Source organism: Salvia hispanica, chromosome 2, assembly GCF_029641045.1.
Source record: "Salvia hispanica isolate PSC_SH4W2 chromosome 2, Shi_PSC_v1, whole genome shotgun sequence".
Classification (NCBI taxonomy): domain Eukaryota; kingdom Viridiplantae; phylum Streptophyta; class Magnoliopsida; order Lamiales; family Lamiaceae; genus Salvia; species Salvia hispanica.
In genome coordinates, this window is record NC_142693.1 from 20192501 (window position 1) to 20207163 (window position 14663).

The following is a 14663-nucleotide window of genomic DNA, read 5'->3' on the forward strand; positions in this document are numbered from 1 at the left end:
ATGACTTTGTTTTTATTTTACACTTGATGATAGAGTTGCTTGGGACAACGAATGATTTGTCAACAATTCTACAACTTGGAGATCAAAATATTGTTCAAGCTACATCTTTGATTGATACAACCAAAAGGACTTTGCGAGATTTGAGAGAGAATGGGTGGAATGAATTCTTGGTACAAGTTGAAGAGTTTTGTGTGGCTAATTTTATTGATGTCATTAGTATGAATGATACCATCAATCATCGTGTGCGTATGAAGCGGGATGGACGTGTTACTAATTATCATCATTACAAAGTGGAGATTTATTGTCAAGTAAGATTCACATTTTATTTCTCAGTTATGATTAAATTAATTATCTATGAAATACTTAACTCACATTTTGATATTGTTAGGTTCTTGATTTACTTACTTAAGAGATGGAGAATCGTTTTACGGAATTGCTTATTTGCATGAATTGCCTTAGTACAAAGAACTCATTTGCTAGCTTCAATGTTGACAAGTTGGTTCGTCTTGCAGAACTTTATCCGGATGACTTCTCGCCTATAGAATGTATGTCTCTTCCATATCAACTTAAAACTTATATCAACGATATAATTGATAAAGCTGAGTTCTCCAACATTGAAGATTTGGGAAATTTAGCCAAGATTTTGGTTTCTACCGCAAGAGATAAAGCTTTCCCGTTGGTGTACCGTTTGATTGAGTTGACATTGATCCTCCCGGTTGCAACAGCTTCTGTCGAGAGAGTATTTTCTGCCATGAAAATTATTAAGACAGATTTGCGCAATAGAATGGAGACGAATGGATGAATGATATCTTAGTTGTATACATTGAGAGGGGAATTTAAAAAAAAAAATGGAAATGAGACCATTCTTCAGCGATTTCAGAACATGGCGACTCGCCGGAAACAGTTATCATCTAGTGTGTCGTAAAAGTTGAGCAGACATTACATGTAAAATGATATTTTAATATTTATATATATATTTTAAATTTCAGCCACGGCTTGCTCAATTTTCTAGATCCGTCACTGCCCAACGGGAGCACATTCAAGGCAAATGGTCAAAACATCAAGAGGTTCTACACTAAGGAGGAACAAGATGGGGTCTTCGTTGTTGCCTTGATCAAATAGATGGAGCTTGCAAGACGTCGAGCATACGACGATAAAAAGTTGCGATATATGGGAGGCAACCCATAGTAGGTAATTTTATTTGCTTTGTGTGTGATTTTTGTTTTATCGTTTTTGGCTTGTTTCTAGTTTAGTGTTTGTTTTTGGTGTGGCGTGTTTCTTTTTCTTTAGTATGTTTAATAGGGGTAGTCTCTTATGGGTGTTTGGAGTTGGTATTATGCTTGGTTTGGTGTTGATTCTGGTGTAGGAATTCGAATTCTACAAGGATGGTGAATGAGGAGACCCAAAAATCGGACAGGAGGCCCCCAGAAAACGCCACCAGGCTGGGTGGATTTGTATTGAAAAAAACATGACCTGGCCGGGTCGGTCGAAGAGTCCTTGAAGTCCAGGAAAGGGTCGGAAACAGGTACCCGGCCAGGTGAATTATTAGTACAAAAATTCGACCCGGCCGGGTCAGTAGCGAACACTCATCAGAGTCCAGAAAGGTATCAAAATATGGTTTCCGACCGGGTGTATTTTCTGTTCAATAATCCCACCCGACCGGGTCGTTTCTCGGCGTCCCCTAGGTATAAACGGGTACGGTTTCCGCCCCTTTTCATTTTTTTTCACCGACCCGACAACTTCAACTCCCCCAAACTCGAATTCCACTCACAAATCACCACACCCAACCCAAATTTGACCCACCCATCTCTAATTCTCCATACTTTGAAGTGTTTTGTCCGATTAATTTGAGAAAATTTGGAGGATTTTCGACTTTCTCACTCACAAGAAGTAGAAATTCGTTTTTGCCTAAAATCTAAGCTTCAAAGGTACGTCTCTTACTTGAACTTCCTCTATTTTGGTGAAATTTTGGTGGGCTCTCATAATGACTTGAACTTCCTCTATTTTGGTGAAATTTTGGTGGGCTCTCATAATGTGAAGCTAATATGTTGAATTTGGGCTAGGGTTTTGAGAAATTGCTTGTCTTGCTATGTTTGTGCTCGTTTTTTACGATCTCTGGTATATGTTGAGCATGATTCTTGGTGTTTCTCATGATTGGAGCATGTTGTAATAGTTATATTGTGATTCTTTATGATGGGTATGAAGTTTTGGATTGGGTAATATATGTTGATTGGGTAATATATGATTCTTGCTCTATTGTGTTGATTGGGTAATATATGTTGCTCAATTGATAAATTTTGCTTGTTGAGAAGCTTTGGATTATGATTCGGTGATGTTTTTGTGCTACATTGTCAACTATGGAGTTGTTGCTTGATGTTGGGTGTGAAGCTTGTTGGTTGATTACTTGTTCCATGATGGGGGGTGAAGTTGATGATTCTGTAAGCTTTAGGGATTGAGTCTATCTCCCTAGCATGATTTTTTGAAAATTGGGCATAGGGATTGAGTCTATCTCCCTAGAATGGTTGTGTTATGTTTTGTTGATTTTAGAGATTGAGTATATCTTTCTAAAATTCTTCTTCTTGCTTGCTTGCCCTTGATTTTAGGAATCGAGTCTATCTTCCTAATATCACCTTGTCTTGTCTACGTTTATAAATCTTTGATTATGGACTAAAGTTTTGGGGAGTTGGCTGTTTGTTGTGGTCTAGGTACATCTAAGATGGTCAAATTTGCAAACCCCCGGAATGTGAACGTTACCTTAAGAGGCAAGGATGAGAAGACAAGATGGGCAGCTCTTGCACCGTTGGATAGTATGTCGTCCCGATACCCGGTCAACGACTTGATCACAGATATGGGCATTCAAACATCTTGGGAAGCCCTCTTGGAAGCAGGCTACCTCCACTTCCTCTTTGCACACCGGTACGGGTGGTACAAGGCGTTAACCTTGGAGTTCTTATCAACTCTTCAGGTGAACTATGTCCACAAGGCCTTGACCTCCATCACCTTCCGCATGGAAAACGTCGAGCACACACTCACGCCGGCAGAATTTAACTAAATTTTTCATTTGCTCGACGACAATGAGGAAGGATATATTGAAGAGCCCCAAGATTATGACAGGAATGATTTCTGGGGCCGCATTACACTTGAGGAGGCTACATCTAGCCAAGGCCCTACTTTCTCTCCCTCCTGCGCTAAAATAAACTCCATTCGGAATCCGGTTCTGAACTACATGGCTAAAGCATTGGTTTGCTTCCCGTTCGCACACAAAGAAATAGGTAGCATATCCTACGAGATGCTTTTCATTCTATGGGGCATGTTGGTCACCGGAGGATCAATACCGGATATTATATGATAAAGCACTTGGAGAGACACGCAAAGAAGAAGAGTGGAAAATTATGCTGCGGAGGTGTGATCACTTGCTTAGCCCTCCATTTTCAGGTCGATTTGGATGAGCGGGATGCAGATTCGGGGCCCATATCCATTGATTGGGACATTCTGAAGAAGTCGGGTGTAATCACTGTTGATAGAAAGGGCGTTGAGTACTTCGTTATCGCCCCGAAGACATAATTCAGATTTCCCGACCCTCTACTTACTTCAGTTGGAGGTTGGACCCATCAGGCCAATTGGAAGATGAACTCTGATGACCATTTGGCGAAAATGGCGAGTGATCCTCCCCAGGGCGACGGTCAGCGACCGATGCGTGTAGATGCACATTTACTCCCACGCCCTGAGATCTTGGACGAACCCCTACCAATTCAAGAGGATGCATTGGACAGAGAGGATGAGGATGAAGAGGCAGCCACGGAGCACGAAGTAGGGGAAGGCAGCCGGCCGAAAAGAAGCCGCCCAATAGGCCGCCCTTCTGGGGACAGCCGAATGGCAGACATAACCTCCGGGATCCACCGCCTGCAGCTCGGCCAGGACAACCAATGGAAATTTTTGCGCTAATGGAGAGAGGAAAACCAGCTGATGATGGCCCGACAAGAGTCTCGCCTTGAGGTATGCGAGACGCGGATAGATCATCTCCAAGCTCAGGGTGACGCCAGGTGGGCCGAGGCTCAAGCGTTCTACAAAGCCTACTATGCTAGATTTCCGCCTCCATCTGAGTAGAGGTACTACACCATCCACTTCTCTTCAAACTTATTCATTCCTTCGCATTGAATAAGTTTGGGGGGGGAGGGCTGACGTGGATTGGTGATGCTCTCCCTTCTCACTCTCTCTGTGATGATGAAGCTTTGATTTGGTTGATGTTTGTTGAACTATTTGTGTTAATTTGTTTTTCTTTTTGATTTTTGTACGTCCCTCCTGTCGGACTTGAACTTGGGCATGTACTAATCTTATAACTTTTCATATTATGAGGTGTTTACTTTGGGCGCTTATGATGATTTCTTGTGAAAAATGCTTTGTGAAAATGGTGGGAATATGCGTTATTGGTTATGATTTACTTTTGAGTGAATTGCTTGTTTACTTGTTCAATGCCGATTCCCAATGAGATTTGAGCCAAACCTTCATTTCCGTGTGATTTTATCATATACTTGTTGTTGTCTCTAGAACTTGCTCCCAATCATATTAAGTCTACATAGTGAATGTGAGTTTAGGAGATGACGTTAGGCCCTCTTTGTTTTTCACTTCACTAATGTATATATTTTTATCCCTAGTTAACCCTCCTAGCCTAAAAAGTTCTCCAATGATTTTGATTGTTAATTCACTCTCAAACGTGACAAGCATACGAACATGAAAGCACATACACGGGGGCTGAAAAATCTTTAAAAAAAAATAAAAAATGGAGGTATAAGCTAGACGAAGTCTAGAGAATTTTTTTTTTTAAGAAAAGCAATAAAGTTGTGGAGGTATAAGCTAGACAAAGTCTAGAGGGGTTTGGTTGGTTATCTAAATAAGTGGGGACTGAACGGGAGGAAGAAGTTTGACGAAGTCTTACTTTTCTGAGATTTGTTATGGGATATGGTCTTTTGTTGGGGTTTGTAATATGTGAGTACTAGTGCTTCTCTTACTTTTCAACCACTTTAGCCAAAATGCTCCATATCGTCCAAAGAGCCACATTACAATCTTAATAAAGGCCTTCCTGAGCCTTTATAGACTACTTGTATTTTGATTCGAGTGATTAGTATTGAGGAGATGGTTGATTTGGAGCAAGCCTATGGTAAACACTACTTGTATTTTGATTCGAGTGATTAGTATTGAGCCTTTATACACTTGAGAATGAGTGAATCATGAAAAAAAATCACAATTCATAGACTTGAGAGGGCATAGAAATCAAGTGATACACGAGACAGTAGCTCAAGGTAATGTTTGATTGATTTTGTATGTTCCATGCCTTTATCTTTTAAAACCTTAATCTGAAGCAAAGCCCAATTTCGCCTCTTGTATGAGTTTGTTAATTTTGGTGTCTTTCTTCTTTTTATTTGAGGACAAACAAGATTCTAAGTTTGGGGGAGTTGACAAACTCAAGTTTTCATCGGTTTAATTGGCTTGTGGAAGTACTAAATGCCGAGTTTTCACTCGAGATTGTCTAATCCTAGCCATTTATTCTATCATTTGGGGTTTTATTGTTTGTTGAGTGTTTTAGGCAAAAACAGATAAAAGAAGGTGAAAAATCGATTGGGGAAGCTAAGAGGGCAGCAAGGAGCCAGAAAATATCACCCGACCGGGTGGATTTATAGAGAAAAAATTATACCCGGTCGGGTACTAATTTGCAGTCCAGCGAGGGGCCTAAAAGTGTCACCCGACCGGGTGAGTTTTCAGTTCATTAATCCACCCGGCCGGGTCCGTCTAATCAGCGAGCGTTTTTTGCTGTTTACACGATTTTCGAAGAAGAGAAGAAAAATGGGATCTAGGTTTTATAATTCAACATTCTACCGCCTACCACACTTTCCAGACTTCCCCAAGAACACTTTGAAGAGATATTTGAAGATTGAAGACTACAAATCGAGAGATTGGAGTCTCTGATCCATAGAATCGTTCCACAGGAGTATTTATTTTCTTTCTTTTATGTATTTGATTGAATCCATTGTTTGGTTTTCATGAAGAACATGAGTAGCTAAATTTATTGTGGAGTTTTGGTGAAGACTACAATGGGTGTTTGTGTTTAATTCAAGGACTTTTTTTGATTGCTTAGCTCTTGTGATTTCTTTGTTCATTCTTGTGCCGTTTCAAATTAATTGCTTAGCTACCAATTGAGTTTGTTTACCTTTATAGTTGTAATCGAGAGATACCTATCTAGGTTTGATAAAAGAGTGAGCATCACTTTGATAATCTACACTCGAGAGAGGGGACCTTTGTGAGGGCTTGGGTCTTTTATTCTTTGGAGTTAATCTAAACATATTAGAAGGAGAATTTGATATTAAGGGTTAATCAACGGGGTGAGTACACTCATGAGGGGGCTCAATCTAGACTAGCGACTTTCCTAGTAATCCTAGAGACATAAAATGGGTAATCGAAGTTGTTGAATCAATTGCATGACAATTCCATTGTAGTTGGATCCAAAACTCTACTCTCCTCTTTGTGGTACCTTTTCACTTGTGTTTATTTCCTCTTGTTACTTTTAGTTTCTTTTCATTGTTATATGCTTATAGTAGTGTTAGAACAAAACCATTTCTCTTGGATTGTCTAGATAGTAATTGAAATTTGTTCATGGTACTTGAGTTGATACAATCTTGTATCTGTGGGATACGATACTCTTGCTTGCTAATTGCTACACTAGCCCCGTACACTGACGGGTATTATTTGTGTTAAAGTAAGTTGAGTCACCGACTTAATAACTCTAGAGACCGTAATTCAATGAAGTCAATTGTGTTTTGAATCCTTAAATTCTACTTTCTTACGCTTGCTTTGTATCATTGTTTTTATGCTTTTTGTTATTTGTTTATTTATTTTCTGTCTAGTTTAATTAATCCAAAACCAAAACCTCTGTGTCTCTAGATAGTATGTGATGCTTAGAATATTGTAGTCAGTTGCAATCTTATTCCCTGTGTTCGATATCCCGGTATTGACCTTTAGCTATACCAGACCTATCTTGTATGCTTGCAGGTATTTTTAGTGCTAATAAATAGTGCATCATTGGTGCATAGGTCATCACCTCTGGCACTCAGGATAAGGCATCAGCTACTGAATATTCTATGCCCTTCTTGTATCTGATCTCATAATCAAATTGCATAAGTTTGGTCATCCAGGCTTGTTGAGTGGGAGTGGTAAGCTTTTGCTCTATCAGATACTTCAGACTTTGATTATCTGTCTATAACAAATTTATTTGCTTTGTAGATAATGGCACCACTTTTTTACTGCCATAAGAATAGCTAGCAACTCCTTTTCATAGACCGATAAGGCTTGATATTTAGGAGAAAATGATATGCTAATAAAAGCTATTGGATGCTTATCTTGCATTAAAACTGCTCCAATACCAACAACCGAAGCATCTGTCTCCACAACAAATTCTTTGGAGAAATTAGGCAATGCTAGCACAGGCGCTGTGATCATAGCATTTTTCATATTATCAAAGGCATCCTGAGCTTCTGGTGTCCATTTAAACACATTTCCTTTAATCACTTCTATCAATGGTCTAGCTATCACCTCATAATTGTGTACAAACCTTCTATAATAACTAGTTAAGCCCAGAAAACTCCTCACCTGCTTAACTGTCTTAGACTGAGGCCAATTTTTTACTGCCTAAATCTTTTGTTGGGACTACCGCAGCGGAAGACACGGAAAACAAACAAATCCTTAACGGATCTATTTAGGTGATTATTCGTTCGATTCCAATTTCATGCAATAAACTAAATCTATAATCAAATAAACACATATACATGCTAACTTGATGTAGATTCGATTGTTACCTCTTGATCCATCAAAGGATCGACATTGCTAGCTCCACCACCTTGAGATCCTTGATTTATCGACCACGAATCTTCCATACTATTCTCGTGTCCTTGATTATTCATCCGTGTGAGCGGATCTTGAACAACCGAATAAAAGTGATATGAGATCTAGGGAAAACCAATCACAAAAACGAGATCGTCTCAATCTAATCCTATGGATTAGGATAGAACAAGAACAAAGATCAAAACCCTAATTCTCCCACGTGCTAGACATGAAATTCGAGACCAAGAGGGAGAGAGAGAGGCACCGATTTTGGCGGCTAGGGTTAGGGTTTAGAGTGTGTTGTCTTGTGTGGTGTGTGTACTAGGGTTTCTCATCTCTACACTATTTATAAGCTTGGACTTGTTGGGCTAGTATGGGGATCAATAGAATGAAATAGATATTGGGCTCACCCATTAGATAAATATATAATTAAATCAAATGACCCATGATTTAATATATTATCAATGGAATATTATTTTGTTCCACTAAAGAATAATATTGCACTCCCATCTAAATCACCAAATTACAAATAACTTGGGTCCATTTTATTTTACAATATTTCCCGCATTTAAGATTATCTTGATTCGTCAATTTAATTCTTTGGTCTACCATGTGACTTGAATTAAATTAATTTTCTGAAGAGTTTTCTAGTTTGAAACTTTATTTATTATTCGTGGAATAAAATTTCAATTGCGCAGATTTTTGAATAATAAATTCCTTTTTCAAACAGCTCTTTGGGGATCACCCTTTTAGGGATTTAATCATACCACACTGCGCATGCAAATTATATGAAATAATATTTCAATACCTTCATGTTATTCAATTACTACCACCCAAGATATCATGTTTGAGTTACGTACATACTCTCCCATATTGATAAGTCAAAGTGGCGTTTGATTAAATAAACAATATTGATATTAATATCATAGACTAGAAAATACTAAACTTTCTTAAATATATTCTTACAGTAGATAGCAATAAAGAATACATTTCGTATTAGATCCTTTTAATGCTTTACCACACCGGTGTTACTAATCTCTTCTTAGGTAAAAGAGAACTATCACAAACACCGCAACCATACCAATAGGTAGCCAAAGCCTATCTAGGTTGTGAATACGTTTTTCTTCTTACTAGATCCAGTCAAGTCCTCTACTGGTGAACACATGGAAACCATCATATCCCCTTACTTTAACCTTCTTAGTAAGAAACCTTAGACTTGTTTATTATTTCAATAATAAAAATTTATATTATACTCCCTCCGTCCCTTAAAATTTGGCACCATTTGACCCGTCACAGGTTTTAAGAAATTTAATAGAAAGTGGGTTGAAAAAGTTGGTGGCATGTGGGTCCTACTTTTATATATTAGTTTTAAAATAAAATGTGAGTGGAATGAGTTAGTGGAATGTGTGGTCTACCACCAAAAATGGTAAGAGTGAAAGGTGATAAATTTTTAGGGACAGACGAAAAAGGAAATAGGTGACAAATTTTCAGGGACGGAGGGAGTATTATTTATTCTCGTAATTAGGTAAACAAGTGGATATGGCGTTTCTTGTATACGAGCATGAGCTGACTGTACAAAGACATGTACGCTCGAAGCATCTTTTAGTATACAAACCCCAACATCTTTCCCTCATCAGTAGCTATACCCTCAGCTGATATCACATGGCCAAGATACTCTACCCTTCTACACCCGAAGGTACACTTACTTCTCTTTGCCAATAAGCTGTGACTCCTCATCAATTCCATTACTATCTTCAAGTGATATTTATGTTCTTCCTTACTGCTGCTGTATACAAGAATATCATCGAAGAAGACCAAGATAAACTTCCTCAACTAATCCCTAAAAACTATATTCATTAGATTTTGAAATGTAGCTGGGGCATTAGTTAAACCAAAGGGCATTACCAAAAACTCATAATGACTCGGATGAGTTTTGAATTCAGTTTTATTTATATCCTCTGGTCTCATCCTGACTTGCCAGTATCCAGACCTCAGATCTATTTTTGAAAACCAAGCAGCCTTTCCTAACTCATCAAGCAACTCCTCTATTACTGGTATTGGGTATTTATCCTTAACAGTTATTGTAACAGCCCATCATTTCTAGGGTATAATAAATACGGCGACTGTTAACTAGGCGAACTTAAGGCGACAAGAATGTAGACTAGGGTTTCATTTAAAGAGATTTGACCAAGTGTTTAATGAGGATCAAGGCAATAAGTCAACGGCTTTAAATACGAAAAACAAGATTTAATAGCTAACATAGGCTAAGCTCAAAAGTCAAGGGTTTATTGTAACTCCAACACAAATGCAATATCTCACAATATTCTAATTCAAAGAAATGAGTTCAAACCAACCAAAGATAATAAGTTTCAAAATATTCAGCGGAAGCATTTCCAAGAGAAAGCGAAGCCATGTATGAGGACACGACTACACTCAAAATCCCAACCATCCATATTATTCGATTCAACTGTCTCAACACCACCAGCCCATCGCCGCTCAACCTGCACATAGGGAAAACACATGCAGGGTTGAGTATTTTAAGCATACTCAGTGGACTCATGCTAAAACATTTTATAGTTATGTCACCCTTACCATAGTGAACTCGAGGTTTAGCATTTAATTTAGAAGATAGCATCGAGTATCACAAAATATTTCATGGACTGGCCAGTCAAATAATACCTCCCATTTTCTCATCAATCAACATTTCATATGGTGCGACGAAGTATGGCCACACTTTCACCCACGAGACCGGCCGACTAGCAAGGACGGCTCCCGATCTCCCGTGTACACTAGCCTGATAGGGTTTGCGGCCCTACTCAGACCCGAATTCGTTTATATAGCCCTATAGCCTAATGGAGCGCACACGCAAACTAGGCATCAGGCACACACAATATCCAAAATAATCATAGCCATGGCATAACAGTTTAATCCACCCTTATTGCTCCACTTTCATAAATTTGCAACATAAGAGAGAGTTTAAGAATAAAGCCCACCTCGATTTCCTTCAATTTCAAGTACGTACTTCTTCTTGTTTTCACACCGAGAACGCGAGCTATCACCTTTAGTTCATGTATTTCAAATAAGTCTCAATCATGGATCAAAATCATGCATGTCCTCACGTTTCCCTTTTTTCCATCGATTATTTTCAATATCATCATCCAAAATCAAAGTACGATTATCATATCATTTTTATTCACACAACAACTCTAGATTTAACATCAAATCGTGTCACGCATGAGTGTTTTCCACACACAACGCACGCACACACACACCACCCATGTACACGCCTACCGAGGCGTGCACACACACACGGTCACAACACATACACACACGATCACACACCCACACGGTCACACACCCGCACGGTCACACACCCACACATGCATCCAAATTCATCGATTAATTCCCTTTCACTCGATCTAAATGCATGTGGACTCAAGAACACCGATTGATCGGTAGAAGAAGAGAAGATCAAAATAAAAGTACCTTTTCAATAGAACAATCGGTACAAAACAAGTAGGATCTTGATTCTTCAACGAATTCTTGAATTTCAGCTTCGATTCTTCTCCAAAAGATGAAGAATTAATGGAGAAAGTAGAAGAAAAATTTGAGAGAGAGTGGGGGGTGTGATTTTGTGATCTAGGGTTTAGGTCTTCTCTCTTATTTATAGAGTGCAAGATATAATATCTTTAATTAAATAAATTAAAGATTTGGAAGAGATATGGAAGAGAAGTGGCGTTAATTTGGTTGAGAAGATAGGGGATTTCGAATTTCTAGACTATTTAATTAGCCTATGATTTAATTTGAATATTTCACGGAGTAAAATAAAATATCACGGAGCAAGAATATATTAATAAATCTCCCCAACATATATGGAAAGTGGCGTGTAGTTTCAAATCCTCAAAAGGGATTTAATAAAAATCCTATTTAAATTAGGATATGGTAAGATCTTTTTAGATTTGGCAAGATATGCTAGAATATTTGAATTTATTTATGGAAGAGAATAAACAAGGGATCAAATAATATAATAAAAATAATTCCTTCTCCCATAATAAGAGATTTTTTAAAATCTCCAAGAAATAATAGGGGTTTCGAATTCATCATGGAATAAATAGGAATATCCGGACTTTGAATATAATTCGGATAATTATCCCAAGCAATAATTAAATCCAAAAAAAATAGGATTTCTTTCCAATAAATAGGAGGGGTCGAAAATTCCACATAATTAAATAATGCTCCTATTTAATTCTCACTCATCCTTAGGAAAAAAATTCACCACAATTATTATTTCACCCCGCATCAAAATATTCACATATTCGAATTTCCACCTCCACTTCACATTTTCCAACGACTTTGACCATTCCACGGCCACGTCATATTTTCCACCATGTTGACTATTCAATAGCCACGTCACATATTCAACAAGTTTGACTATTCAACTCAAACTCAACTCCATATCGCAATTAATTACTCATCATTTAATCCACATATATCATAGCATTAAAAGCATTTAATGCAAAAATTTCCACGTCATAAAAGTTAGGGTTCGAAAAAGCGGGATGTTACAGTTATGGCATTCAAGGCTCTATAATCCACACACATCCTCCAAGAAGAATCTTTCTTTTTAACCAACACAATAGAGCTTGCAAAAGAGCTTTCACTGTGTCTGATTACTCTAGCATTCAGCGTATCTTCAATCATAGTTTCAATCACATCCTTTTGTTACGCAGCATACTTATAAGGTCTCATATTCACTGTCTCAGCACCCTCTTTCAATATTATCTTGTGATCTTGTTCTCTCTGTGGAGATAATCTTCGGCTGATCAAACACTGCTGCATACTCTTCAAGAATCAAGTTAAGACCAGGCCAAATCTCTTTTGTACTTAATCTCATAACAGCAGTTAAAATCTGTTTCAACCAAAGGCATCCATTGGCTTATCTTTCTTTCATTTACATCTTCTTCCCCTTGGTTTAAAACATGTAAGTAGTGAAGCTATTCAGCTTTTGGTGACCACCTTTCTCCTAGAAGCTTAACATCTTCCCCGTCCATTTCAAAATCCATACTGAGATTGTTGAAATTCCACTTAATCTCCCCTAAAGTGGATAACCATTCTCCTCCTAATATGAGATCATGAATCTCCAAGTTAATAAGATAGACTTCCCCTTGAAACATGGACCCTTGCATCTCCCATTCCAGATTATTACACTTTTATTTACATTGTAGAATTTGCCCATTGGCTACTTCCACTGCCTTTGAGTTAACTGGAAGTAATTCACAATCAATCTTCTTTGCTGCCTTAGCACTTAGAAAATTATGAGTGCTACCCATATCTATCAAGATTCTTATAATTTTTTCTGACATTTCCCTTTAATCCTCATGACTTGAGGACCATCTTTTCCCCATACAGCATGTAGAGACAGCTGCAGATCAGCCTTCTCTTCCTCTGTCTCTTCCTCAACCTCCTCTGACTCTTCAGCCTTAACTACTTCCCCCACTTCCAGCAATTGTATAACATAAGATTTTCTTTTATTGCACTGATGATTGGGAGTGAATTTCTTAGGGCACCAGAAACATTCTTTCCTTGCTCTCTTCTCATCCATCTCTTTAGGTGTTAAGTTTGTGCTAGCTCTCACCCCCCCCCCCCAATTACTACTGTCCTTATTTCCTCCATTCCAATTGCTTACATCTCCTACAACCTTACTAGTAGCTGTAACTGCAAGAGATTTACTACTCGAATAATAGCTGCTACTAGCTTGCACACCACTTTGAGTCACTTTAGATGTAACACCTAGAGCCTTAACAGTAAGCTCTTGTAATTTTGCTAAAGAATAAGCCTCAGCTAACCCCTTAGGTCTAAACATTCGTATAGGCATTTGCAATTCATCAATTAATCCAGATAGAAAGAAACTCAAATCTTGATCCTCTCTAATTCCACCCTCGGATATAATTCATCAAAAGTATCCATATAGTCTTGCAGCGTACCTTTTTGTTTGAGATTTCTGAGATCAGCCAGTGGATCCTCATAGGCATGTGCTCCAAAACACGCAGCTAAGGATGAGCTATAGCAAGGCCAATCCGCATATGCCACATCTCCATGCAAGCTCTCAAATCCTCGATGCCATTGCAACGCCTTTCCTTAAGATGAATCGCTGCTATTCTCACTTTCTCCTCATCCGGCACCTTTGCTACTTGAAAAAAATATTCTGCTCTCATCATCCATCCTTCAAATCCATCTTCGTCGAATTTGGGGAACTCATACCGAGTGGATCTTCCCCAGTCATTTCCCCCTTCATTCCGATTTCCTCCACCTTCATTCCGAATTCCTCCGCTACTACCTTCTCTGCATTCTACTGCCGCCTTATTTTTTTGATTTTGCAGATTAATCGCAGCGATCACTTGTGTAAGCTCTTCCAATTTTCCTCCGTGAGGTTGCAAAACTTGCTCTAGAATCTCGCCCATTCTCTGATCCATCATCTCCATCATTTTCTTCTCCATTTCCGCACCTCGAGTCACCGTTCCTACATCCATAGATCGATTGCTCTGATACCACTTGTTACGACTTTTCTCCGAGGTCTCCATATCTTAGCTCGTAACACACAAATCCACCGATACTTCGCGATAAAACGCAATCAACAACACAATGAATGATCAAACGATAGGAGTATTGATAGAGAAACAATCCAAACGATTACTGTAACAGCCCGCCCTTCTAGGGTACAATAAATGCGGCGGCTGCTACCCAAACAGACTCCAAAGAAGTAAACATAGGCTAGGGTTTCATTCAAAGAG

At 38.6% G+C, this 14663-nt stretch overlaps 1 protein-coding gene and 1 pseudogene across 1 annotated transcript; one reads left to right on the forward strand and one right to left on the reverse strand.

The window, feature by feature from the left end:
- The first annotated feature begins 412 nt into the window (after window positions 1–412).
- LOC148931771 (uncharacterized) lies at window positions 413–1396 on the forward strand. The gene is made up of 2 exons (XM_089064877.1): window positions 413–739; window positions 1367–1396. The coding sequence occupies exons 1-2, from the start codon at window positions 413–415 to the stop codon at window positions 1394–1396; spliced, it is 357 nt and encodes a 118-aa protein (XP_088921003.1).
- An 11332-nt stretch (window positions 1397–12728) lies between these two features.
- On the reverse strand, window positions 12729–14453 carry LOC148931772 (uncharacterized; annotated as a pseudogene).
- Between the last annotated feature and the right edge of the window lie 210 nt (window positions 14454–14663).

Coding starts and splice junctions, on each gene's coding strand:
- LOC148931771 (XM_089064877.1), top strand. CDS start 413: ATGGAGAATCGTTTTACGGAATTGCTTATTTGCATGAATTGCCTTAGT. Junction 740..1,366: donor CAACAGCTTCTGTCGAGAGA/GTATTTTCTGCC, acceptor ATTCTGGTGTAG/GAATTCGAATTCTACAAGGA.